The 27099-nt window shown below is 46.8% G+C and overlaps 1 protein-coding gene across 1 annotated transcript in view; it reads left to right on the forward strand.

Annotated features, from left to right (window-relative positions):
* LOC147431704 (P-loop containing nucleoside triphosphate hydrolases superfamily protein) overlaps window positions 1-26679 on the forward strand; it is a 136342-nt gene extending 109663 nt beyond the window's left edge. Inside the window, exon 12 of the mRNA XM_086494214.1 lies at window positions 26211-26679. Coding sequence (XP_086350340.1) covers window positions 26211-26297 — 87 coding nt within the window. The 3' untranslated portion in view covers window positions 26298-26679. The remainder of the gene's footprint in view (window positions 1-26210) is intronic.
* The last annotated feature ends 420 nt before the right edge of the window (window positions 26680-27099 follow it).

A 27099-nucleotide genomic window follows, 5' to 3' on the forward strand; every position in this document is an offset into this window, starting at 1 on the left:
CACAACGTGAAGAGTAGATTTCTGTCGGTTGGCATAAGTATTTCGAGAGGTTGCACCCTCTTGCTATTACAGGCTGAAGGGCAATGAGAGCGCGCAGGGGATGGGGCAGCGCGCGCAGCGCGAAGGGGATTTGGGGGGGGGGGATGGGAAGGGGAAGCAAGGGTGTGCAGGTGGAGCAGGTGAGCAGCAGCGAGCAGTCCATATAAAAATTAAGTTGGAACAACTTATTAAATAAGTTTTCTTTAACTTAGGCCACTCAGCTAAGTCCCTTAAGTTCTTCTGCTGCTTCTTTCACTAGGGTTGGCCCTTCCGTCGGCTGTCCTCTAGGCCATGCGATGTCATCAATTTGTGACAAGACACACTAAAGGGAACTCAAGAAAAAATAACATGCCTCTAGCGTGTATGAGGGTGTCCCCTTTATTTATTTCTCCAATCAAAGCCACAACTATGTGATAAGTTCTATCACATCCATTAGAGCTTGTTCACAAGGTTCAGATTTCATTTGAAGCGAGTGCTCAAGATAGAGAGATCATCAGATGCTTTAGATTGCCAACCCATCTACAGATTAGCAAGATCATCAGACATGATCTCATTCAGCTGGACACTAGGAGGACTTGTCTGTCTTCATTACATGAGTTAGGGACGAAGATGGCTTTCTATTGAGACCATCTTCTCCGTACGATGGATGATGGGTTTATCTCACGCCCCAAGTATGGACACCCACCTATCTCATGGCATTAGTAACACATCTCATGGCATTAGATGTATTACTGGTCAGCTACGCACCTCATCTCCTACAGAGGGATACCCCTAGAGGAGAGATTATGCCAAGTTTTCCAGAGAGCCAGAGAAAGAGGAGCACTATATTTGCCAATTCACATCATACTATGAGATCCACGGGCATTATCATTGCTTATTTAGAGAGGACTTTGGCACCTTATCCCACATCATGGATTACTATGATCAAGTGCGTAGGTCTCTTCTTGTTGGATATGCGTAGTCTCAGAGACTATCCTTAGGAGCAAAGGACCTACACGTAGAGGATCCATACAGAGGCAGATCACTACTTTTTATAGAGGGACTACACAAGATGGCCCACCACAGGGTACACCCAGTCACACCCTCATTGGGGCATCCTTCTTGAGCGAGCCATCGAGCTTGGCCGCTCGCGACGCTCAAGGGTGCAAGGATCTTCACACCATAGTAGACAAGGTCTACATCGGAGGCTACGAGGCCTCATTGAGCAAGTTGCAACATCAAGCATCCCCCCCCCCCCCCCAAGAGCTTACCATAGAGAACATTTAGGCCATATTGCAAAGACCCATGAGAGAGTTCATGGGATGATCACCATTGTCTACTTTCTCCATTGTGCACCTCATTAGCCCTCGTGTGATGTACCCCACCCCATGTGTTTTGAGCTGATGTATTATGAGGATGTAGGATAGGCTTACGTACCTGCCACTCTTGGTACCCTTATCATAGTTACAGGAATGGCCATTTTCAGGTCTCCGTTCCCCATTCCAATTCCAACTCCCCATTCTGAATCCACGTTCCATGTTTTAGATGTGAGTTTCCGTATACAGGGAATGGCATTTCATACCCGTTGTCGTTTGCCGTTCCCTTCCCGTTTCGGGTGACTGACCCTTATTTAATTTGATGTTTATGTTCCCCAAACAGTGCACTAGAGTCACACATGGATGTATCCTTTTGGCCTCATAGGTATTATGGCCTCATGAAGACGTTAATATAACATTTCATCTCTCTCTCTCTCTCTCTCTCTCTCTCTCTCTCTCTCTCTCTCTCTCTCTCTCTCTCTCTCTCTCTCTCACCCAAGTGTGGTAGATTGGTTATGCCATTTCCCTCGTGAATAACAAGTCTTGAGTTCAACTCCTCGTCGGCTAGGTCTTTAAGGTCTCTTGGGATAGTTTCCTACCACGTTAAAACACTCTCTCTCTCTCTCTCTCTCTCTCTCTCTCTCTCTCTCTCTCTCTCTCTCTCTCTCTCTCTCTCTCTCTCTCTCTCTCTCTCTCTCTCTCTCTCTCTCTCTCTCTCTCTATCACCCAAGTGTGGTAGATTGGTTATGCCATTTCCCTCGTGAATAACAAGTCTTGAGTTCAACTCCTCGTCGGCTAGGTCTTTAAGGTCTCTTGGGATAGTTTCCTACCACGTTAAAACTCTCTCTCTCTCTCTCTCTCTCTCTCTCTCTCTCTCTCTCTCTCTCTCTCTCTCTCTCTCTCTCTCTCTCTCTCTCTCTCTCTCTCTCTCTCGCTGCTCCCCACCCCCCTGCTCACGCGCCCCGCAACCCCTTGCTCGCGCGCTCTGCACACACCACCCCCCTGCTCGCTCGCCCTCCCTCTCTCTCTAGCTCGCTCGCTGGCCCCCCTGCTCCTGCTCGCGACTGCCCTGCCCCCCCCCCCCCCCTCCCCTTTCGCTCGCCTTCCCTCTCTCCCCCCCCCCCCCCCCCCCCCCCCCCCCCCCCCCCCCCCCCCCCCCCCCCCCCCCCCCCCCCCCAAACTGCTCGCTGCCTCTTTCCCGCATCCCTTGCATCGAGAGAGAATGGGCATTTTTCCTAGCGTAGAGAGAGAGTGGTCCCTGAGCGTAGAGAGAGGAGTTTTTTAGGCATAGAGAGAGAAAGAGGGGAGTTCAAACGTAGAGAGAGAGAATAGGTTCAAACGTAGAGAGAGAATAGGTCTGCACGCGTATATATATATATATATATATATATATATATATATATATATATATATATATATATATATATATATATATATATATATATATATATATATATATATATATATATATATATATATAGAGAGAGAGAGAGAGAGAGAGAGAGAGAGAGAGAGAGAGAGAGAGAGAGAGAGAGAGAGAGAGAGAGACCCCCCCCTTCTCTTGCTGCAGCCATGAGAAAGCAAAATAGCAAGGATGACCCGATGGAGGATGCCATCCAAAAGTGCAAAGAAGAATTGAGCGAGTCCGTCAGCAAGATCAACCGTCACCTCTTAGGTACTATTAATGAACTCAACGCACGAGTGGTAGTACAGGAAAGCACGATACACACACTCGAGGATCGTGTGAAGGCCCAAGATGAGGAAATCGCACTACTCAAGAAAGAGCTTGCAGAGGTGCGATCGGAGAATGTCCTCGAAGAAGAAGAGCTTCAACCCTCTGTCATTGAAGAGCTTAACACGATTAAGGAACAAGTGCGAGCCATCAAAGAAGGTGAGGAGTAACAAAAAGAAATGACGACCTCGTGGGTAGATGTCATCACAAAGACCCAACAAAAAGCAAAAAAGGCCGAAAAATGGATCGAGATTGTCAAGAAAGGGAAAGGCAAGGAAATAACCCCCACCCCCACACCAACCACCGTCAACTTGACACTAGAAGAGGAGAAAAGGAGACGTGTGCGGGCCTTACACGTGAGGGTATGTGGCCTCAGAGACCAAGATAATGTGGATAAAGAGGTGAAAGAACTCATGACTCTGGTGGGAGTCAACGAGCAAACGCGTACAAGGGCTTGGAGAGTGGGCACTAAGAAAAGTGGGAGCAACGGAGAAACCTCGAAGGAAAGGCCATTCATTCTCCGCTTCCCCTCCATGGAAGCCAAGAAGGATTTCCTGAAGAAGAGACCGACCCTAAAGAAGACTGGCATCTTTCTTGGAGATGACCTCACCCTCTCGCAGATTGCTCAGATGCAAGAAGTAATGCCGGAAATTAGAGCAGCAAGGGAAAAGGGGAAGATTGCTTCTTACAAGGATGGAGAGGTGGTGGTATTGGATCGACGCTCCGCATGACGGTGCGAGAACTATGGGACCACACTAAAGATGGCAACTTGGAATTGTAACGGGTCACTCCGTCTTGATGTGGGGGCCTTTGAGGATAGTTTCACGAGGAGAGACATCATTTTCTACTCTGAGACGCATCAAGCACCTGGGCAATCCATGCCACAAGTGAGCGGATATAGATGGGAGACAGCTTGCAGACAGGAGACCAGATCGAAGCATCGGGGAAGGGGCTCAGGGGGAGTGGGCATCACCTAGAGGACAATCTCCCTTTGCTATTTTGGACAATGACATATGGGAGTTTTCCAAGGATGATGACATTATCATACTAGGGGATTTCAATGCCAGGACTGGCCACCACCAGACAATATTGATGCTTAGGGAACTGGACGTCATAGAGATGGGCCTCTCTAGACTATCACAAGATGAGATATACACTGAATATGGCAGATACTTGATAGATATGGGAACTGCACATAGATTGGCCATTGTGAATGGCCTACAAAGATTTTCGACATCTGGGGGTTTTACTTGCTTTCCACACCGACATGGTGCCAACACAGTGGATTATGTTATGGCCCAACCAGGGCTCATTCCATTCTTTCAGGAATTCATGGTGGGCACTAGGCCAATTGGAGTAGCAGTTGATCATGCTATCTTGTCTTTCACTCTGACCTTTCAGTTCAGCACAGCTCCTTTAGGAGAGGTCCCCACACACACTCGGTATACCTTCATGAGGGAGACGGATTCTGTGTATATGGATGAGATATACAGGCAGCTATGCACCCAGGAGCCGGGACGGCCACTAGATGAACTCACTCAGATACTGACAGAAACGCTCCATGATGCAGCATCAGAGGCATACCCCCAGAGGCAGCCCACACAGAGACGATCTGAGAGCATGTCCCGGGACAATTGGTATGATGAGGAGTGTAGAGAGATGAGGATCAAATTACAGAGGGAAGTGCTCATGGGTATTACCACACATGGACAGTCACGGATTATCTTTCGCCGCCTAGTGCGACGAAAGAAAAGGGCTTATCTATCTCAGCTAGAGTGGGATCTGTATCAGCTATTTATAAGTCAGGACTCGGGCGAAGCATGGAGGCTATTCCACGAGCAGTCACCACCGCCAGCGGTCACCTCCACTGAGACATGGGGGGAATATTCCACATCTCTCTACACAGCATTAGGTCAACCACCTTTGCTGGACCCGCTAGAGACATGTTCTTCTTTACTGCCGAGAGGGTAAAGAAAGCCATTGACAGGATGAAAACAAGGAGAGCACATGATCATGATGGTCTGGTAGTAGAGCACTTCATCCATGCCAGAGATATGCTTGCAGAGTTCCTGGCTATGATGTTTAATCGAGCCATGTATGAAGGCTTCCCGGAGACTTGGAGTATGTCTACGATTGTGCCTATTTTCAAGTCGGGAGATCCCCTGATTCCCGAGAATTATCGCACCATCATGGTAGGTCACACATTAGCTAGGTTGTATGCATCCATTCTTGAGCAGGAGCTGAGCACATGGGCAGAGCAAGAGAGCATAAGAGCACCAGGACAAGCAGGTTTCAAGAGAGGTTTCTCCACTCTTGACCAGATTTGACACTAAGAGCTATTATTGAGGAGGGTAGACACCATGGCAAGAGGATCTATTGTAGCTTTGTGGATTTCCGCAAAGCTTTTGACACAGTGCCAAGAGCCAGACTTATACGCAGACTACAGGACATGGATGTGCCTACAGAGCTGATATGGGGTATTCTAGCTCTATACAGGACTGTGATGGGCCGGGTACGCACCACTGAGGGAATGTCTGACATGGTCCACTCAACTATTGCAGTAAAGCAAGGATGCCCCCTATCCCTGACTCTTTTTGGGATGTATGTGAACGAGTTTTCGGACTATGTAGAGCGTCAGGGAGACGGGGGGCTCAGCTAGTAGGGACATGGATTCCGCTATTGACATTGTGTTGATCTCTAACTCTCCAGAGGGGATGCAACGTCATTTGGATGCTCTACATACATTTGCTCGTGATAGTGGATTGTCGGTCAATCTGGGAAAACCAAGGTTATGGTATTCAACACCACACCACAGTGGGTCAGGAGGTCGGCACCCACGTTTATGTATGGCCAGGAAACTGTGGAGTACACAAATACATATACTTATCTTGGGGTAGTCTTCGGTGGACCGGTGTTTTCACTGAGGAGAGCATCAGAGACTAGACTTACGAGAGCATATGCAGCTTTGGGTGATTGGAGAGGATGTGTTCGCAGGTTCAGTTTCAGGAACTGCGAACAAAGCTCTGGCTTTTTGACACTCTAATGACTCCAGCTATGCTCTATGGAGTTCAGGTATGGGGACCCTCAGTAGACCACCATGGGAGATCTAGCAACACAGATGGATGGAGAGACCTTTGGTCTCTATGATTGCTCGGATGATTCGGGCGAGGGCCTCAGTGCCACATGAGATTATTCGAGCCGAGCTAGCCCCCCCCCCCTCGTGGTGGAGGCATTGACTAGATCAGTATCCTTTATGTATGGCCTATGGGATCTCCCCAGGAACAGATACGCTCGGCTTGCCCTGGAGTCATCTCGGATGATTCGGGTAAGGGCCTCAGTGCCACATGAGATTATTCGAGCCGAGCTACCCCCCCCCCCCCCGGTGGTGGAGGCATTGACTAGATCAGTATCCTTTATGCATGGCCTATGGGATCTCCCCAGGAACAGATACGCTCGGCTTGCCCTGGAGTCATCTCGACAACTAGCTCTACAAGGCGATACAGCTTGTTGGTATGGACAGATGTCATCATGGTTTCAGTCGCATGGTCTCAACATAGATAGATTACCTCCGTTTCAATACTCCCTGGATGCACCCTCCCTGTCTATCACACGGACAGAGATCACCAGACTCACATGGTAGAATTTGATTCAACTATATACCAGGAGCACATGGATACAGCCGACACAGGAGTTGGGCACGAAGATGGCCTTCTATAGAGAGCATCTTCTCCAACTCACGGAGGACGACTTTGTGACTAGGCCTACATACATGGATACGCACTTATCTCATGGGATAAGATGCGCTATTGGGCAGATACGCACATCCTCACATAGCTCCAGATCGAGACTGGCCGATTTTGAGGGGTGCCAGTAGGCGCCAGAATATGTCACCTATGTAACCTAGAGCGAGAGACAGAGCTGCACTACACATGTCACTGCCCGGCATACTATGAGACATGCTGCCGTTTCCACTGCCTGTTCAAGGAAGGTTTTGGACCTTTTACTGGAGTCGTGAGATACAAGGATCAGAGGTGTCTCGGATTGTTCCTACTAGAGCTGCGCAGACTTAGGGAGAACTTGCCGAGGACATCAGGGGAAAGACAGTCTCAGAGACGAACACAGATTTCTTTACACCAGCCAATGGAGAGCCAATGGAGCAGTTATTACAGCAGATCTTAGAGCCTACTCATACTAGAGGTACGCTGCTCGACCGAGACCTCGGGGGGTCTCCCACTACCGACGAAGGTTGCAACAGAAGATACGGATTACCCTAGCTCGACATGCAAGACGCCCAACCAGAGTACTGACCATGGAGGAGGTTGATGAGATCCGACAGTGACCGATGAGAGATTTCATCTAAACCCACCAACCCACCCCTCCCATCCTTTTTCCCTTAGCGTTTTAGTGTTTTTTTTTTCCCCCTTCTTTGTAACTTTGTAATTTCTGTACTCAAACATGGTATCAGACTCACCAGTTGTAACTTTTTGGTCTCATAGGTCATTCTGGCCTCTTGAAGACGTTTCATCTCTCTCTCTCTCTCTCTCTCTCTCTCTCTCTCTCTCTCTCTCTCTCTCTCTCTCTCTCTCTCTCTCTCTCTGGCGTGCGCAAAGAAAAGGAGCTGATTTCTATCACTTGAAAAATCCCTCAAAACTATTTTCAAAGCAAGACCGAAGGCGACATCTGAAGAGCTGTATACAACTAGCCACAAGGGCACACTGTAAAAACTGAAAAGATAGTTTCCTCTTTTAAAAAGAGTTAAAAGTGCCCTGGCAAGCTAAGTGGAGAATGGATGATAATAGCCTCTGAAAGATGGGCACTTCCACTAAATGGTCACTCTACAACGGTCTACCAAAAACCAGAACTACCAAAAGCCACCAGCGGTGATGTGGAGAAGGGAACATGAGGAATGGCAGTAGCTCGATCGCAGGCAAGCGCCCGCCAATACGTACCATCTCAAAGCAAGGGCTATGAAAATACAAATGGGAGGGAGCAGTCGATGACGAAGATCACAGAGAAGAAACAGCTGACATCACCAAGAGATCTACCGAAGGAAACCCTAAGAGAGCCAATAGAGCGTTGCAACTGGCGCTAAGAAAGGAGAATGGTTTGCTTAACATATGAAATGGGGATCGTGTTACTGCAAATTATAACTAAATGAACAACAGTACTGATGCTACCTCAGCTTTGTGGTACTTGACACTACCCTTGCATTGCCCGACAGCCCAGCTATGGCAGGGACTACGCAAATGTCGGCAAAAGCCTAAGGTTTTTTGGCCATTACACCTATGTTAATGGTGAAGATGATGGGTATTTTGTCTCACATGATGAATCAGTATAGAGGACAATCCACTTGCTCAAGGTGGCTCTTGAAATTAAGAGATGCGGAGGGAACTTCAAGAAAAGACAGTGGAGGAGACTCTGAAGAGCACCATAGGAAGTCCTGCTGTAGAGAATCTAGTAGAGAGAACAGAGCAGCAACCTAGCATCCCAACAACCCACAAGCAAAAAGAAACACAAAACAAAACAAAAACAAAATACGTGCAATGACATCACAGATTCCACCAAATTTTCCTTGACATAGAGCTCTTATTTTGGCAAGTTCTCTCTCTCTCTCTCTCTCTCTCTCTCTCTCTCTCTCTCTCTCTCTCTCTCTCTCTCAGGGGATGGGTTTGTGATTTGACCTAGCTTTATGGACACGCATCTTTCTCATAGCTTGCGTTGTGCCATTGGCCAGATACGCACATCCTCACATCAGCTCGAGATTGAGACTGGCAGATTCAGAGGGATACCAGCAGATAGTTGGATATGCCGCTTATGTCATCTAGAGCCAGAGACAGAGTTACATTACATATGTCATTGCACAGTGTACTAAGAGATATGAGGCCGTTTTCATTGTCTATTTAGAGAGGGTTTTGGGCCTCTATCTAGGGTCATGAGCTATGAGGATCAGAGATGTCTTGGACAGTATCTACTTGAGTTACACAGGCACAAAGACACTTTACTGAGGAGAGCTTGAGAGAGACGGTCCCAGAGACAGATTACAAATTTCTTTACACGAGATATTGGACCCCGAGAGGAGCAAACACCATTGCAGAGCTCTGCCCGCACTCATACTACCGCTACTGTCATTCTCATAGACCGAGCATTGGAGCTAGGGAGATCTAGACGCCCGCGATTGAGGAGAGGAGCTACACAACATCAACGGAGACTACAGCAGAGGATTCGAGCCATACTCTCTCGACGTCCAGAGTGCAGATGAGCTTCTTTCATTGTACTACACATTGTATTTTGTTTCAGCTCTTTTTTATTCCGGATATGGTATCAGATTCACTATGTTGTAACGGCTTGGTCTCATAGGTCATTTTGGCCTTTTGAAGACAATATATCATTTCATTTCATCTCTCTCTCTCTCTCTCTCTCTCTCTCTCTCTCTCTCTCTCTCTCTCTCTCTCTCTCTCTATTCAAAGACTCACCAGGCTCTTGGTCAATTGATGCCACATGTGATTGGGTACCAATGTGAGACAACTTGTCATACAAAGATAAGATCTAAGCACAAGGGTAGAGGATTGGGAGGAGTAGCAGTTCTATTCAAGGAGGATTTACAGCCACTCTTGCACATTGTTCGGAGGGATGACCAGGCTAGATACATGTGGGTGAGGCTGAGGGCTGAGACGGGCAGATTCCCTTACATTGCTATATGCTGTTTTTCTCCCATTACATCGGTTTATGCTTCATGCACAAGGTGATCCCCATTCTGTGTGTATCTTGGCAAAACCAAGATTATGGTGGTTAACACCACACCATAGTGGGTTAGGAGGTCATCGCCCACATTTACCTATGGTCATAAGCTACTAAAGTATACAGATGCATACACCTACGTTGGGGTAGTCTTCAGTGGGCCAGTGTTTTAATTGAGGAGAGCAACAGAGACTAGATTGGCCAGAGCTTATGAAGCACTAGGGGAATTGGAGAGGATGTAATCGCAGGTTTAGTTTCGGGAACCTCGAACAAAGCTCTAGCCTTTTGACACTTTGGTGGCTTCAGCTATGCTGTATGGATTTCAGATATGGGGACCCTCAGTGGATCACCATGGCAGATTTGGTAGCATTGATGGATGGAGAGGCCTTATGTTTCTATGATCTCTCGGATGATTAGAGCCAAGGCTTTAGTACCACATGAGAGTTTTTGAGCTGAGTTGGCCGCACCTCTTCTGGTGGTCGAGGCACTTACTCTATTAGTCTCCTTTATACACAATTTATGGGACCTCCCTAGAGGCAGATTTGCCCAGCTAGCCCTTGAGTCCTCCCGACAGCTAGCGCAATAGGGGACACTGCCTGCTGGTATGGAAGATGACATCATGGTTTCATTTACATGGTTTCAGCATGGACAGATTGCCCCCCTTCCAATACTCTCTGGATGCACCCTCTTTGACTTTCTCAGGGACAGAGATCACTAGACTCATCCATCAAGACTTGATTCAGCTACATACCAGGAGGACCTGGGTATAATCGACACAGGATTTCAGCACGAAGATGGCTTTCTTTAGAGAGCATCTTGTCCAACTCACGGAGGATGGCTTTGTGACTAGGCCAAGATACATGGATACACACTTATCTCATGTGCTATTGGTCAGATACGCACATCTTCGTATTAGCTTCAGGTTGAGACTGATAGACTTGAAGGGGAAGAATCAGTATACGCCAGGATATGTCAATTATGCCATTTGGAGCCAGAGACAGAGTTGCACTACACATGTCATTGCCCGGTATACTATGAGATACATGGCCGCATTCATTGCCTATTCAGAGAGAGGTTTGGACCACTTTCTAGAGTCATGAGATACCATGACCAAAGACATGTTCGATTGTTTTTACTAGAGTTGTGCATAAACAGAGAGAGCCTGTTAAGGAGATCAGGGAAGAGCCAGTCTCAGAGGCAGATTACAGATTTCTTTAGACCGGCCACTAGGCAGCCTAAAGAGTAGCTCTCAGCAGAGCTCAGATCTCACCTGCACCAGAGGCATGTTGATTGATCGAGCGACTGAGCTAGGGAGATGCAAACGCCTAGGACTGCAAGGAGCTTCACAACATCGAGGGAGGTTGCAACAAAGGATCGAGACCATTCTAGCTCGACATGTGAGAAGCCTAGTCAGAGTACCGACTATGGAAGATATTGATGAGATCCACCAGTGACCGATGATGGATATCCTATGATTCGATGGTCACACATTATCCACTCACTTCTGTTGAGATTATATCACTCACTGTATCAGCCCTTCACTCATTGTATCAGCTATTACTCATACCCTACACAGTTCCTGTTAGCTGATTAGCTCCCTTCCAGCAGTTTAGGATATTATAGTATCTTTTTTAGTACCATTTAGTCTTTTCCTTTCGATACTTAGACATTGTATCCGGTTCACCACTTAGTAACTTTTTGGTCTCATACGTCACTTTGGCCTATTAAAGACATTAATATATCATTTCATTTCATCTCTCTCTCTCTCTCTCTCTCTCTCTCTCTCTCTCTCTCTCTCTCTCTCTCTCTCGTGCTGGATCTCTTGTGATCTAGCTATCCCAGCTAGCTGCTGTTCACACCTAGTAGTTTAGGATTCCATAGTATTTTTATTGTGACATTTGTCATTTCATTTTTGTCATTGTTGTCATCTTGTTACTCTGAATCTAACTTTGTATCAGATCCACCACATTGTAACTTTCTGGTCTCATAGGTCACTTTGGCCTTTTGAAGACGTTAATATAACATTTCATTTCATTTCTCTCTCTCTCTCTCTCTCTCTCTCTCTCTCTCTCTCTCTCTCTCTCTCTCTCTCTCTCTCTCTCTCTCTCTCATGGACGGCACTTGATAGACATGGGGAGTGCACTTTGATTGGCCATCTTGAATGGCCTACAGAGATTTCCCACTGCGGGAAGCTTCACATGCTTTCCACACAGACATGGAGCCAGCACGGTAGATTATATCATGGCACAGCCGAGCCTCATATCTAGTATACAGGATCTCATAGTTGGGCCTAGACTTGTTGGGGTGGCAGTGGATCATGCTATTGTGTCTCTGACCATCTCTTTCCAGTTCAATGTAGCACACATTCCACAGGTAGCAGCCCCTACTCGCTACACCTTCACGCGGGAGACAGATTCTGTATACATCGATGGGATTTACAGACGCCTATCCACTGAGGAGCCGGGGCGACCTCTGGAGGAGCTTACTACTATACTGACACAGACATTACATGATGTTGCAGTAGAGGCATACCCACACACATAGCCCGAGTAGAGACGTCGTTCTGGGAGCATGCCTCAGAACAGCTGGTATGATGAGGAATGCCGTCAGACTAGAGGTAGACTTCAGAGGGAAGTGCTTTTGGGGGACATCACTCACAGACAGTCACAAATTGACTTCCGACGTCTGGTGCGGCGGAGGTCATTTTTGGCTCGACTAGAGCAGGATCTATACCAGCTATTCTAGAGTCAGGACTCACGTGAGGCATGGCGACTCTTTCATGAGCAGTCCCCTCCCCCCCCCCCCCCCCCCCCGCCATTACCTCTACAGAGACCTGGGGTCAGTACGCACATCTTTGTACACAGTTGTTGGACACCCCCCCCCCCCCCCCGATCCATGCCCACACACATGTGCTTTTTTCACCGTTGAGATGGTGAAGAAGGCCATTGACAAGATGAGGACTGGGAGAGCATATGATCATGATGGCTTAGTGGCTGAGCATTTCATGCATGCCAGAGATCTACTAGCAAAGCTTCTAGCAGTTATGTTTAACCGTGCCATGTGTGAGGGCCTGCCTGATACTTGGAGCCTATCTACGATCGTACCTATCTTCAAGTCAGGAGACCCTATGGAGCCTGAAAATTATCACACTTCATGATTGGACACACATTGGCACGGTTGTACGCATCCATTCTTGAGTAGCAGCTAAGTAGATGGGCAGAGAGGGAGGGCATGCGTGCTGTTGGGCAAGCAGGGTTCAGGAGAGGTTTTTCTACTCTTGACCATGTCCTGACACTCGGGGCCATCATCGAGGAGGGCAGATCCCATGGGAGACGGATCTATTGTACAGAGCTAGATTGATGCGCAAATTATAGGAGATGGGAGTACCCACACAGCTCATTTGGGGGATCATGGCATTGTATAGATCAGTAGTAGGGCATGTACGCACCTTAGAGGGTCTATCTAGACCGGTTCACTCCACTATTGGAGTGAAGCAGGGTTGCCCGCTCTCTCCTACTCTATTTGGTATGTATGTGGATGAGGTTTGTGACTACATTGAGAGAGATGGTGATAGAGGTGCACCGCTGGCAGGGACATGGATTCCACTATTGTTATATGTTGATGATATTGTGTTGATCTCCGACTCTCCAGAGGGGACGTCACTTGGATGCTTTACATAGGTTTGCCCATGAAAGTGGCTTGTTTGTCAACCTTGGTAAAACCAAGGTCATGGTATTTAATACCACTCCACAGTGAATCAGGAGGTCGGCACCCGCATTCACATATGGCCAGGAGACAGTGGAATATATAGATGCTTACGCTTACCTTGGAGTGGTTTTTAGTGGACCAGCATTTTCTTTGAGGAGAGCAGCAAAGACTAGATTGACCAGAGCCCATTCGGCATTGGGGAGATAGGAGAGGATGTGTTCATAGGTTCCGTTTCAGGAGCTCGGATGAAGCACTGGCTCTTTGACACTTTGGTGGCTTCTGTATTGCTCTATTGAGCTGAGATATGGGGGCCTTCATTGGATCATCACGGGAGAACAAGTCGCACTGATGGATGGGGGGACATGGAGAAGCCTCTAGTCTCTATGATCTCGCGGCTCATTAGAGCCAAGGCTTCAGTACCACGTGCCATTATCCAAGCAGAGCTAGCTGCACCCCCACTAGTAGTTGAGGCGCTCACCAAATCTATTTCCTTCATACACCGCTTGTAGGAACTTCCCAGAGACGGATACGCCCACCTTGCACTTGAGTCCTCTCGACAATTAGCCAGGCAGGGAGACACAGCATGTTGGTATGGGGAGATGACGTCATGATTCCAGGCACATGGGTTCAGTATATACAGATTGCCCCCCTTCCAGTACTCACTCGATGCACCCTCTCTGACTCTTACACAATCCGAGACCACCAAGCACATCCACCAGGACCTGACTCAGCTAGACACCAGGAGGACATGGGTACAGCCAGGACAGGAGCTGGGCACGAAGATGGCTTTCTACAGAGAGCATCTTCTCTAGCTTACGGCGGACGGTTTTGTGACGAGGCCTAGATACATGGACACCCACTTGTCTCATGGGATACGGTGAGATATTGGCCAGATACGCACATCTTCACACCAGTTGCGGATCGAGACTGGGAGATACAGCGGAGTGCCAGCAGAGGCCAGGACATGCACCCTGTGCGACATGGAGCCTGAAACAGAGTTACACTACACATGCCACTGCCCCGTCTACTATGAGATAAGAGACCGCTTCGACTGCTTGTTTAGAGAGGGCTTTGGACCACTCTCCAGAGTCATGAGGTACGAGGATCAGAGATACCTTGGTTTGTTTCTGCTCGAGCTGCACAGACACAGAGAGAGCCTGATGAGAGGAGAGGCTAGCCAGTCTCAAAGACACATCACAGACTTCTTTAGAGTAGACACTGGACACCCAGAGGAGCTACTACCACAACAGATCTTGTAAGTTGTCGCCTCACACCAGAGGCACACTGATTGATCGAGCAACTGAGTTGGGGAGATCCAGACGCCCACGACTGCGGAGGGCTACACAGCATCGAGCGACAGAGGCTACATCGGAGGATTCAGATCACTTTGGCCCGACATGCACGACGCCCGATCAGACTACTGTCCATGGAGGAGATTGATGAGATCCGCCAGCGACCGATGCTGGATTTCGTTACTCTGACTTTGTATCAGATTCACCACATTGTAACGCTATGGTCTCATAGGTCATTTTGGCTTTTGAAGACGCTAATATAACATTTCATTTCTCTCTCTCTCTCTCTCTCTCTCTCTCTCTCTCTCTCTCTCTGTGTCGTTTACTCTCTTAGCCTTTGTACACACGTTGGGCATAGCATAGCGACCTTAATTTCGCTATTTTTAATTTGATCATTTAATCTCATAACCTTGGCGTAGGTTAATTTAACAGGTTTGTTGTTTCGCGTTACTGCTTGCTGCGTTTGTTTCTGCTACCTGCGTAGACTTTTGAACTGCAAATGAGTGCAGCGTTTGCTGCCTCAAGGCCACCAGTCGCAGCTTTACCACCAGCACACCTAGGTTGCTGCCCTAGTGCATGAGGCTTTCCAGCGTGTATCATCAGCTTGTAGGTGGTTGGTCGCATTGGGGCTGTTAAGATGGAGGTCATGAGTGCTTCACCAATTTGCAAGTCCCATATGAAGGCAACCTTGATGCTTACAAACAAGCGGATAACACAAATGGAAAGGGAGATGAAGGAATGAAATGCAGAGATGGGAGGATGGTGGAAGGAGAATGCCAACCTTCTTCAAATGTTCCTCAACGAAGGCGCGCAATGGAAGAAGGAGAAAGAGGACTTGCACACAAAGATACAAGCCCTAAAGGCGTATTCACAAGCACTCAAAGAAGAGGTCTCAGCCCTCAAGCGAGAGCTTGTTGATAGAGCAAGCAGTGGACTAGAGGAAGGTGAATTCCAGCCCTCGGTGATAGAGGAAATCAAGGCCATCAAGGAACAGGTACGGATTATCAAAGAGGAAGAGAAACAGAATGTGGCAAAGACGTCGTCGTGGGTGGATGTGATCACGAAGACAGAAAAAGGCGGACGAGGCCGAGAAATAGATAGAAGTCGCTAAGAAAGGGAAAGGGAAAGAAACCACATATATCCCCACTCCAATCATCACATGACTTTAGAAGAAGAGCAGTGAAGGAAGACTAGAGATTTGCATGTACGAGTAACCGGTCTAAAAGACCGAGATGATGTGGAAGGGGAGTCAAAGAACTTCCCCGCATGATGGGTAGTGAGAAAGGCATGGAGGGTAGGGTAGAAGACACAAGGAAATGGGGAGACTTCAAAGGAGAGAGCTCTAATCATGCGTTTCCCATCCATGGAGGCAAAGGAGGACTTATTGAAGAGGCGTCCTACACTAAAGAAAACGGGCATATTCCTTGGAGATGACCTCACTCTCACAACTTGCTCATATGAAAGAAGTTATGCCCGAGATAATGACAACTCGAGAGAAGGGGAAAGTGGCCTTCTACAGGGATGGACAAGTGGTTATTCTGGAGAGGCGCCCCGCATGACAACGCCACAATGAGAGTGGCTAAATGGAATTGTAATGGATCTTTGCGCCTTGATGTAGGGGCCTTTGAGGATAGTTTCACAGGGAGGGACATAATTTTCTACTCTGAGACGCATCAGGCCCCGGGGCAGTCCATGCCACATGTGAGCGGATACAGATGGGAGATAGCTTGGAGACATGAGACTCGATCAGAGCATAGAGGATGAGGTTTAGGAGGAGTGGCAATCTTATTCAGGGAGGAGCTACAACCTCTGATACATATAGCTCAGAGGAATGAGCATGCTAGGTATATGTGGGTGAGACTGAAGGCAGAGACAGGCAGATACCTCTACATCGCTATTTGCTATTTCCCTCTGTCACCAGCGTGTGACTACTATCTATCCTTTTTGTTGATTTCTTTCTTATTATCTATTTACTTTCACTTTTTGGAAACACCCCTCGGGAAATCTAACTGCCCTGCATTGCATAGCTAGTGTGGAACTGCCTAGAGGGAGTCCAGGCCTGAGGGCAAGAGAGCACTAAGGTTGGACAAAGACTATGGTTAGCCAAAGTGGGGTCATTGACTAGCCAAAGCGAATCCTTTGCTACAGAGGCTACATTTCAGTTCTGGATGTGGCCACAGTGTACAAAGAGGGTCGGATGACCTAGAAAGATACAATGGCAGCATCTCCTAAAATTTAGGGAACTGCTATTTTGGGACCTGAAAATGTGTTTGCGTCATTACCTCTGGAATGACAGGGAAACATTTTCTTACTCTGCCGTGAAGTCAACTGGGCAACCGGTTGGGAGATGTTTAGGCGGCAACCCCGAAACACGAAAATGCTTATAAATGTGCCAAGTGGCACCTTCTGGTGCACTTTCCTCATGCAAGAGAAGGGGGCGCTGAATTTTAAGCTAGGAGAGGCTCATTTTCAGATTTTGTCACAGGTTAAGAGCTATGGAGTGCTTGCTTTCCCTCTTATGCACAGTGCGGTGCCAGGAGTGATGCCCTGCACGCTACGCAGTGCCCTCTCTCTCCCCTTTGGCAGTATGTTATGCCCCACTAGTGGGCTCTTCATTTGACCAATGTACAGTTGTGTGGGTTCATGCGCGATTGCGGAGGCAAGAGCCTCTTGCACAGGTACAGGATTAGCTAGCGGCTAATCCCCCGCAGGTACAGGTGATTCGGAGAGGTTTCACGCTCGAAATCTCGTCCGATTCAAAGGGCAAGTAGCCCTACAGGTGCGGGAGCTCGAGGACTTGCTACGGATGCGACCGGCACGTAAAACGGAGCCCGAAACAGTAAATTACAGCCTGCTGTGTGTTTTTGCAGGTTTAGGGTTTTGGCCCTAAACGGACCCTAATACCCCCAGGAGGTTCGGGGACGCAAGGGGACCGTTGTATCGGCGATCTGGCGCATTTTCAGGGCTGAAATCAGAGAATTCAGCGTGCTGCAGATTCTCGCCAGGTTTTGCAAAGTGCCCGTATGCGTCGGGAAAGTCATTCAATGCGTGGGAATACTGACTGTGAAGGGTTCTAGTACAGTTATGTTGCCGAAATCAGGCCAGAACAGTCAAAATTCAGCCAAGGTTGTGCGGGGCCGCTTGGAAAGAACCACAGCGTTTATTCCCTCTTTTGAACAATAAAGAAATACCGAAAGGGGCGCCTAAGTTAGGGGCCAATCTGGTGTCGGTCTACTCATACAGGTGCAATCTAGCAGCCTGTATTCCTCTCCCCTTTGTTGTGTCTTGAAAGTACAGGTAAAGTAGACGACAAATCAAATGGGTGAAAGCTAAATCAAGGTTTGAAGTAAAGTCTACCGCCCTTTTTGGATTGAACAGGCCGGTTACATGGTTCCATCGACGGGATTAAATCACTTTTTCCCATAGAAGTGAGCCTTGGTCAGGTTGGGCTTTGAGACACAGGGGATCATAGACCAGACACAGGGAATTGCAATTATGGCCGACAGACCAAATGATGTGACTGAAGAGGTTTCCTCTTCATAGGGTCAATAGACACATGAAGTGGGTGAGTCCTCAAGACCACCACAGACGGATGATGATATATTCAGGACCCAGTTGACTACTGTTGTGGCTATGTTCACACAAGTAATGCAGATCCCGAGGTTTTTAGCCTTTCTGCAACCTCCTGTTCCGTCTCAGCAAGTTGGGTCACTGGATCATATTCAAAAGCCTGTTAAGGCTCGAGCACAGGTGATTCATACTGCACAGTCAATGGAAACACTTGTACACTTGACGGAGAACATGCAGTCTCCACAACCTGTGCCTAAGGTACAAGAACAGGTGGCTGAGATGCCAGTCTTTCAAGCTGTACCAGTTCAGCCCGCCACCTTTCAGCAGCCTATAGCTGGTTCTAATGGGCAGGGAAGCAACCTACAGGCTATGCAACAGGTCTTCCCACCACCTTCAGTACACCCTGGCTATTTTGGAGGTGGATCGGTATTCCAGAGCATGGCTGGTCATGCACCTGGAAATCAGTTTTACACGCCAGGAACAGTGTTTGGGGGTGCTCAAACGATGATGCCTAACCCCATGTATGGTGTCACGGGCATGCTACCAAGGTTTCAGAGCACTCAGGGCCAATTTGGGATGCCGCAGACAAATTTTGGTATGGCTGGAATTACAAATCAGCAGCCAAATATGGTGTTTCCAAGTCAACTTAATTGCGGTCAGGGAACACAGATGAACCCTAATAGTGTTCCCATGTTTCAGTCACTTCCATATGACAATTTAATGCCGCTGGAGAGGCCAACTCCGTACAAAGAGGGTGGCAAAGGAGTGTCATTCACGACCTTTACAGGGTTTGATGACAGGAAGAAGGCTCTCTCATTCCTCCATCAGTTTGACAAGGCCTATGCAGGGGGAAACTTTACAGAGGCTTCAAAGGTCCGCAAGGCAGCCACTTTCTTGACAGGGAATGCGGGACAATGGTGGACAACTTTATTGATTCAAGGGCAAGCTCCGTCCACATGGATTTACTTCAAGCAGATTTTTGCAGCAGCATGGTTATCTGATGACTTTGAAGCAGATGTCATGACAGAATGGCACCAGCTTAATGCTGCCACTTGCAGAAATCTGGATGATTACAATCGGAAGTTTTGGGAAGCTCTACTTCCAGTAACTTCCTGTAGGTTTGTGCCATTGACAGAACAAATTGAAAAATACTGTTGTAGCCTACCTAAAGGATTGAGAAATTACTGTACGAAGACAAAAGTCACTACTTTGACGCAGCTCATCGAGGTAGCAAACACTGGTAATGGTTTGCTCAAGGGAGAAGATTGTGAATTCAATACTGGCGTCAAGGAAGGATCAGCCAAGAAAAATTCAGCGAAGAAGTATGTTCCCAAGGAGGCTCCTAAAGTGACTCAGGAGCCCGCCAACACAGAGAAAGGCAAAGCTACGGCTGAATCAGAAAAGGGACCAGCGAAGAAATGGAAAAGACGTTTTCCTTGCAAGTCTGAAGAGCAAAAGAAGGTCCTGAGGTCAGAGAACAAATGCTTTATCTGCGAGCAGCCTGGCCACATTGCTTACAACTGTCCTACAGCCACATTGCTTACAACTGTCCTACAGCCACATTGCTTACAACTGTCCTACAAAGAAAAGGCCAGCTGATTCTGAAGACAAGGAGGACAGGAAAGGAAAGAAGCCCATGGCTGGTCTAGTGCGAGATATGGTGGGCGACAAGCCAAATTCAGATGCAAGTGAGCTTTGCAGAGCATGGGGAAAGGTCAAGGATCAAACAGTGCTTATCTTCTTTGATCCAGGTGCCAAAGCCAACTTCATTTCCCCAAAATTGGCTTCAAAGTTGGGAATCAGACCTGAAGAGATGGGGTATACAGCAGAGGCAAGTTTGGCATGTCCTGGCCATACAGAGGCTATGACACCCATCATTGGAAAGTTGCGTCTACATATCCAGTCCTATGTAGATGCTGAAGAATTTTACATCATGCCACTGGACGGATGTGATGTGTTGTTAGGTATTCCTTGGTTGTTTCGTGTACAGGGAATCATGGATGCCTACAACAAAAAGATCACTGTACAAAGCAGGGGAAAGACTCACATTCTGGATGTAAAGCTTAAAGGGGAGTCTATTCCCACTGTATCAGCTTGTGCTATTACTTCTGTAATGAAAAAGCATCTTTCTGCGTACTTGGTTTTTGCACGTGAAGTGTCAGATTGTGATGAATCAAATTTATCTGTGCTAGATAAAGAAAGGTCAATGTTTTTACAACAGTATAGTGACTGTTTTTCCGATTCATTACCGTCTCAATTACCGCCAGAGAGACCCGAGGACCATGCGATAGATTTGGTGCCAGGCAGTAGCCCACCAAATAAGCCTCCGTACAGGGTTAGTGTGGCTCAGCAGAAAGAGATAATGGGCCAAGTACAGGAGCTGTTAGAAAAGGGGCTGATTCAGCCCAGTTCATCTCCATTCTGTTCTCCAGTGTTGGTGGTGCAGAACAAGGATGGCTCATGGCGTATGTGCATCGACTACCGTGCACTGAACAAGAATACCATCAAGAATAGGTTCCCTATACCTAGAATTGATGATATTATGGACAAATTAGAAGGAGCAGCTATGTTTAGCAAGATAGATCTAAAGAGTGGGTACCACCAGATCCGCATTAGATTAGAGGATGTGCACAAGACTGCTTTTAGAACGACGTTTGGCCTTTACGAATTTTTAGTGATGCCCTTTGGTCTCACAAATGCTCCTGCTACGTTCAATAGGATGATGGACAGAATTTTCCGTCCACACCAGCAGTTTGTTGGTGCATTCTTTAATGACATGATAGTCTACTCAAAGAATGAAAAGGAGCATAGGCATCACTTGGCCATTGTGTTCAAAGAGCTACGCAGTCATAGGTTGCTCATCAATGCAAAGAAAAGTGAGTTTTTTCTAGAAGAGATCCACTTTCTGGGACACATTGTCTCAAAGGATGGTGTCAGAATGGATCCTGCAAAAGTTGAAGCGATCAAGTCATGGCCAGATTTAAAGATGGCGCATGATGTCCGAAGTTTCTTGGGACTATGCTCCTATTACAGAAGGTTTATCCGAAATTTCACTGAGATTGCTTCACCTTTACATGCTCTTCAAAAGAAGGCAGTCACCTTTAGATGGACACAAAAGGAGATTTTAGCTTTTAATCTCTTAAAGGAAAAGATGACTTCAGATCCAGTCATTGTGTTGCCAGATCTTAGGAAGTCATTTGTGGTCCAGTGTGATGCTTGCTGTAGTAGCATTGGTGCAGTGCTAATGCAAGATGGCAGGGTAGTAGCCTATGAGAGCAGAATTTTGCAAGGGCCAGAGATGACCATGCAGGTCTATGAGAAAGAGTTACTAGCTGTGATTCATGCGCTCTTAAGTTGGAAACACTACCTTCTAGGTGCAAATTTCGTTGTCCAAACGGACGATCAGACCTTGCGATACTTCTTGACACAGAGAAAGTTATCTAAGAAGCATATGCGATGGGCAAATATCTTGTCAATGTTCCATTTTCAGATTGTGCATGTGGAATGCAAGAAGAACATTGTGGCTGATGCCTTGTCAAGGAAGCCACAAATTTCAGCTGTGTCAATTCCTTATCATCATGAACTTGATGATATGAGAGAACAGTATGCAAATGATGAAGATTTTGCAAGGGTCTTCGAGCAGCTAATGGATGGACAACGTCATGAACACTATCTTCTTAAAGATGGGTTCATGATGATGCATGGCAGATTGTGTGTCACAAAGCCATTGCGACGCAAAGTTATGGAAGAGAGTCATGTCCCACTGTATGCAGGGCATCGTGGTATCGATGCTACAGTTAAAGCGGTTGAGACATTCTTCTATTGGCCTACATTGAGAAGAGATGTGGATGCCTTTGTGCGAGAATGCCTAATTTGCCAGAAGGTCAAGTTTGACAGGCAAAAGGCACCAGGGTTATTGCAACCACTACCTATTCCAGATAAACCATGGGAAAGTATTGCTATGGATTTTATCTTTGATCTTCCGAGAACGCAGACAGGAAACAATGGTATTTGGACCATTATTTGCAGATTTAGCAAACAGGCTCATTTTATTCCTGTCAGGAAGAAGATAAAACCAGATCAGATGGCACGCTTGTTTATGAGCAATATTTTCAAGTATCATGGCATGCCACAGTCGATTGTTAGCGACCGTGACCCACGCATGAAAAGTTTGTTCTGGAGAGGCTTGTTTGAGAATATGGGCACAACACTCAAATTCTCTTCGTCATTTCATCCTCAAACAGATGGACAGTCAGAAGAGGCAAATTCTACTGTCCTAGAACTGTTGAAGTGCTATGTGTCAGAGCATAAAGGAAAGTGGGAGCAGTATTTGCCATTGGTGGAGTATACATACAATAATACAATGCATTCATCAACTGGCAAGGCACCCTTTGAGATAGTTGAAGGTGGCAAGAAAGTTCCTCCCATACTGCATACAAAGGACAAGATATTTGAAGCAGATAAGTATGTTCAGGACATGGATGAAATGTACAAGAAGGTCAAAGTGGCCTTGGAAAAGACTCAGGCAAAGCAAAAGAAAGCAGCTGATCGTCACCGTCGTGAAGTGGTATATTCACTTGGTGATTGGGTGCTTTTGTGCTTTGAAAAGGCAAGGTTAAAGAAGATGAAGGGCAAGGAAAGACTGTTTCCAAAGCTCAGCATGTGTTACTATGGGCCTTTTCAAGTGTGCGACATAATCAGTGATGTTGCATATAGGCTGAAATTGCCTTACAGTTGGAAGATTCACAATGCGTTTCATGTGAGTCTTCTCAGACCCTATGTGGGTGATGTGCCAGAAGATATGCTAGCTGAAGATCAGCCAGAAGTCGAGGAACTTGACGAGATCTTGGTCCCGGAACAGATTTTTACACACAAAGAAAGGAAAGTGAAAGGCAAGGTTGCTAGGCGTTACTTGGTAAAGTTCAGAAACTATCCACCAATGGATGCTAAGTGGATTGAAGAAGGTGAATTTGCAGAGTCACCAACTGTGTTATCACTTTACCTTGAAGCCTTCGGTTTGCAACCTACCTTGACCCCTTGAGTTTCAAAGCTACATGGATTGTCAGTGTGGCAATGGCTTCTGAAACGAATGATGTACATGGTATTTAAAGTGAGCTCAAATGAAATACGTGTTACATGAATATTAGAGCTGTACAGATTGTCAGTTTGGCAATTGCTCTTATGGAATGTCCAAAAGTGTGCTTAGTGCTATAAAAGTGAGTATTTCTTGTCAGTTTGTGAAGGATACAGTAATTGCTTCTATTAAAGAGTACATGTGTAACTGCATTCTTAAACTGTCGGTTTGGGTATGCTCGAAAGTGTTACGGGATCCAACGTGTACTATAAGACAGTGGCAAAATGTGTAGCTACCATTTTGTCATTGGAAACTTAGTGACTCAAAGCAATGGCAGAGTGCGAAGCTACCACTATGTCATTGGGACAGGGTTCACACGCAGGCAATACATGTGTCGACGAGGTGTTGAATACACCAGGGTTGACAATGAGCATGTATGTGTCGTACATGTGTCGACAGGTGTTGAATACATCAGTGTTGACTAGGAGCATGTACGACATAGATGCAAACGAGGACGTTTGAGATTTCAAGAGGGGGGTATGTCACCAGCGTGTGACTACTATCTATCCTTTTTGTTGATTTCTTTCTTATTATCTATTTACTTTCACTTTTTGGAAACACCCCTCGGGAAATCTAACTGCCCTGCATTGCATAGCTAGTGTGGAACTGCCTAGAGGGAGTCCAGGCCTGAGGGCAAGAGAGCACTAAGGTTGGACAAAGACTATGGTTAGCCAAAGTGGGGTCATTGACTAGCCAAAGCGAATCCTTTGCTACAGAGGCTACATTTCAGTTCTAGATGTGGCCACAGTGTACAAAGAGGGTTGGATGACCTAGAAAGATACAATGGCAGCATCTCCTAAAATTTAGGGAACTGCTATTTTGGGACATGAAAATGTCTTTGCATCATTACCTCCGGAATGACAAGGGGAACATTTTCTTACTCTGCCGTGAAGTCAACTGGGCAACCGGTTGGGAGATGTTTAGGCGGAAACCCCGAAACGGGAAAATGCTTATAAATGTGCCAAGTGGCACCTTCTGGTGCACTTTCCTCATGCAAGAGAAGGGGGCACTGAATTTTAAGCTGGGAGAGGGTCATTTTCAGATTTTGTCACAGGTCAAGAGCTATGGAGTGCTTGCTTTCCCTCTTATGCACAGTGCGGTGCCAGGAGTGATGCCCTGCACGCTATGCACTGCCCTCTCTCTCCCCTTTGGCAGTATGTTATGCCCCACTAGTTGGCTCTTCATTTGACCAATGTACAGTTGTGTGGGTTCATGCACGATTGCCGAGGCAAGAGCCTCTTGCACAGGTACTGGATTAGCTAGCGGCTAATCCCCCGCAGGTACAGGTGATTTGGAGAGGTTTCACGCTCGAAATCTCGTCCGATTCAAAGGGCAAGTAGCTCTACAGGTGCGGGAGCTCGAGGACTTGCTACGGATGCGACCGGCACGCGAAACAGAGCCCAAAACAGTAAATTACAGCCTGCTGTGTATTTTTGCAGGTTTAGGGTTTTGGCCCTAAACGGACCCAAGAGGTTGGGGGACGCAAGGGGACCGCTATATAGGCGATCTGGCGCATTTTCAGGGCTGAAATCAGAGAATTCAGCGTGCTGCAGATTCTCGCCAGGTTTTGCAGAGTGCCCGTGTGCGTCGGGAAAGTCATTCAATGCGTGGGAATACTGACTGTGAAGGGTTCTAGTACAGTTATGCTGCCGAAATCAGGCCAGAACAGTCAAAATTCAGCCAAGGTTGTGCGGGGCAGCTTGGAAAGAACCACAGTGTTTATTCCCTCTTTTGAACAATAAAGAAATACCGAAAGGGGCGCCTAAGTTAGGGGCCAATCTGGTGTCGGTCTACTCATACAGGTGCAATCTAGCAGCCTGTATCCCTCTCCCCTTTGTTGTGTCTTGAAAGTACAGGTAAAGTGGACGACAAATCAAATGGGTGAAAGCTAAATCAAGGTTTGAAGTAAAGTCTACCGCCCTTTTTGGATTGAACAGGCCAGTTACACCCTCCTAGTACGTCAGTATATGCATCATCTAGAGGGCAGTCCCCCTTCTCTATGTTGGATGATGATATATGGGAGTTTTCCAGGGATGGTGACATTATTATCTTGGGGGATTTCAATGCTAGGATTGCCTATCACCAGACAGTATTCTATGATACCTCAAAGGAGTTGATGCAGGAGCTTGATATTACAGAAATGGGCGTGTCTACATTATCACAGGATGAGGACCACACTGGGTATGGTAGATACTTGATTGATATGGGAACTGCACATGGATTGGCCATTTTGAATGGCCTACTGAGATTCCCTGCAGTAGGTGGTTTTACATGCTTTCCACATCGGCATGGCCTAGTACAATGGATATTTGTAAATTGAGGTGATTGTGTTTTTGTTCCCAAAAATGGCTTTAAAACCTAAAAAGGGAGAGATGAGGTAAGGCCAAAAATGCGCAAGAGGAGAAAGTTCTGTAGTATTGACTCTAGAAAAGTGTAAACAAGGTTAAATGTGTGTTTTATGGTGGTGTCGAAAGCAGAACAATATGTCAATGATGTCTCAAAGTTTCAGGTGTTTGAAAAAACTAATGGTGTCATCAGGGTAATGCAGCAGTATGTTGTTCACTCTTAATTGGCTGGCTAGTGTCTTTTCAGTTGCCTACCAATTAGTAGCTTTGGTCTAAAAGTTTTGACTGTTACCTAGAATTTATGCAAAGTTTATGTTTTATTTCAAATGGTCTCATTTCTTGCCCTGACTATGGTAGGTCCATTATAATGATCGTAAGAATGCAGAGACTGTTTTGAGGTCAAAGGCGAATGCAGACTTAATTATCAAATCGATTGAACTATAGAAACATCTCTGGTGCAGCTTCCATCGTTGCATGTATATGACATCCTAGTTTTCTCGGGCAATGTGCATCATGCAAAGATTGAAACTTCTATGTGCATGGAAGGTGTACAAAACCAATAGTTGTAAGGATACCCCATCCACCCCACCCCTGGCCAGGCCATCTTCCCCTTCTCCTTTCTCCCTCTTTCCTCGCTCTCGTATGCATGGTCATAACCACATCACTGTAGGACTTGCCTGCTATCTCCCTTCTGTAATTTATCTCACTGCAAGTTAACTAGTTTACACACTCTTGTCCAGCCACTATGATCTGTTAAGCAATGTGCTCAAAATAAACTTTTTCATAAAGACTTGGAAAACCTACTAATGAATTTATTTTCGAGGTATATTGATTTCATTTTTTTCGAGCTAAATCTCAGAGTTTGTTGGTGATTACACTAAACCTAGATATTTTTCGAGCACTGCTGTTAAGTTGTATAGCTCTTATTGTTCATTTGAAAAGCTCTCTCTCTCTCTCTCTCTCTCTCTCTCTCTCTCTCTCCTCGGCTAGATCTTTAAGGTCTCTTGGGATAGTTTCCTACGACATTAAAACTCTCTTCTTCTTCTTCTTCGTCTCTCTCGCTGTGCTGAAGCAGCATTAGGGGTTTTTTTGCAGGCACAGCAGGACAGCAAAGGGCTCAGCGCTACTTAGGGTTTTCAACAGGCACAGCAGGGGCTGTGTGCAGGGAGATTGCAAGTAGCACGAGCTGTCTTGGGCAGCAGGGAATCACGTAGCTGACCCCCTCTCTCTCTCTCTCTCTCTCTCT

The sequence above is a fragment of the Adiantum capillus-veneris genome, chromosome 21 (genome assembly GCF_014529385.1).
Source record: "Adiantum capillus-veneris isolate H3 chromosome 21, ASM1452938v2, whole genome shotgun sequence".
Taxonomy (NCBI): Eukaryota; Viridiplantae; Streptophyta; class Polypodiopsida; order Polypodiales; family Pteridaceae; genus Adiantum; species Adiantum capillus-veneris.